A 641-nucleotide genomic window follows, 5' to 3' on the forward strand; every position below is an offset into this window, starting at 1 on the left:
CACTCTACATCATTGATCACTTTCCTCTTTGGCCCCATAATCTCCTTGATCAGAAAATTTGGGACACTACCAAGTTACATGACGTTACAGTACAATCTAATCTTAATATTTTTAAAGAGCCAGGGAGATTGTTCAGTAAAATAAGCACTTGCCTGGCAAGCATAAGGGCCTGAGTTCAATCTTCGGTTCTGCCAAAAAGAAAAAAAAAATTTTTAAGTTTTTATTTATTTGGTATAAGGTCTTACTACACAGCTCAGATTCATAGTGATGTTCCTGTTTCAGCCTCCCAGTGCTAGGATTATAGGTATGTGCCACCAGGCATGGACTCCGTCTCAGTATAGGGGTTAAACCCGGATCCTTGTGCTTGCCTAGGCAGGTGTTTGGAATGCCGAGCTATCTCCTCAGTCCCTATTTTTTCATTTTAATTATTTCATGAGAACTGGGACTAGTGAAGTGGTGTGTCTTTTCTATTTATGTGAATTTTTCCTTAAACCATTGTTTTAAGATGGTGGGGTTACCTTAGGGATGGTGCTTTTATGTGAAGCTGCTACCTCTGACATGGATATTGGGAAGCGAAAAAGTAAGTACCTAATGTAACAGTTCTTTAATACAGAAACAAATAATGGTCTGTTGCTATTGCT

The 641-nt window shown here is 38.8% G+C and overlaps 1 protein-coding gene across 1 annotated transcript in view; it reads left to right on the forward strand.

Moving 5' to 3' along the window:
• The window catches only part of Magt1 (magnesium transporter 1), a 68,335-nt gene that overhangs the window by 60,183 nt on the left and 7,511 nt on the right, over positions 1-641 (forward strand). Inside the window, exon 8 of the mRNA XM_004648105.2 lies at positions 506-580. Within this exon, the coding sequence (XP_004648162.1) occupies positions 506-580 (75 nt within the window). The remainder of the gene's footprint in view (positions 1-505; positions 581-641) is intronic.

This window comes from Octodon degus, unplaced genomic scaffold (assembly GCF_000260255.1).
Source record: "Octodon degus isolate 3935 unplaced genomic scaffold, OctDeg1.0 scaffold00353, whole genome shotgun sequence".
NCBI classification, from domain to species: domain Eukaryota; kingdom Metazoa; phylum Chordata; class Mammalia; order Rodentia; family Octodontidae; genus Octodon; species Octodon degus.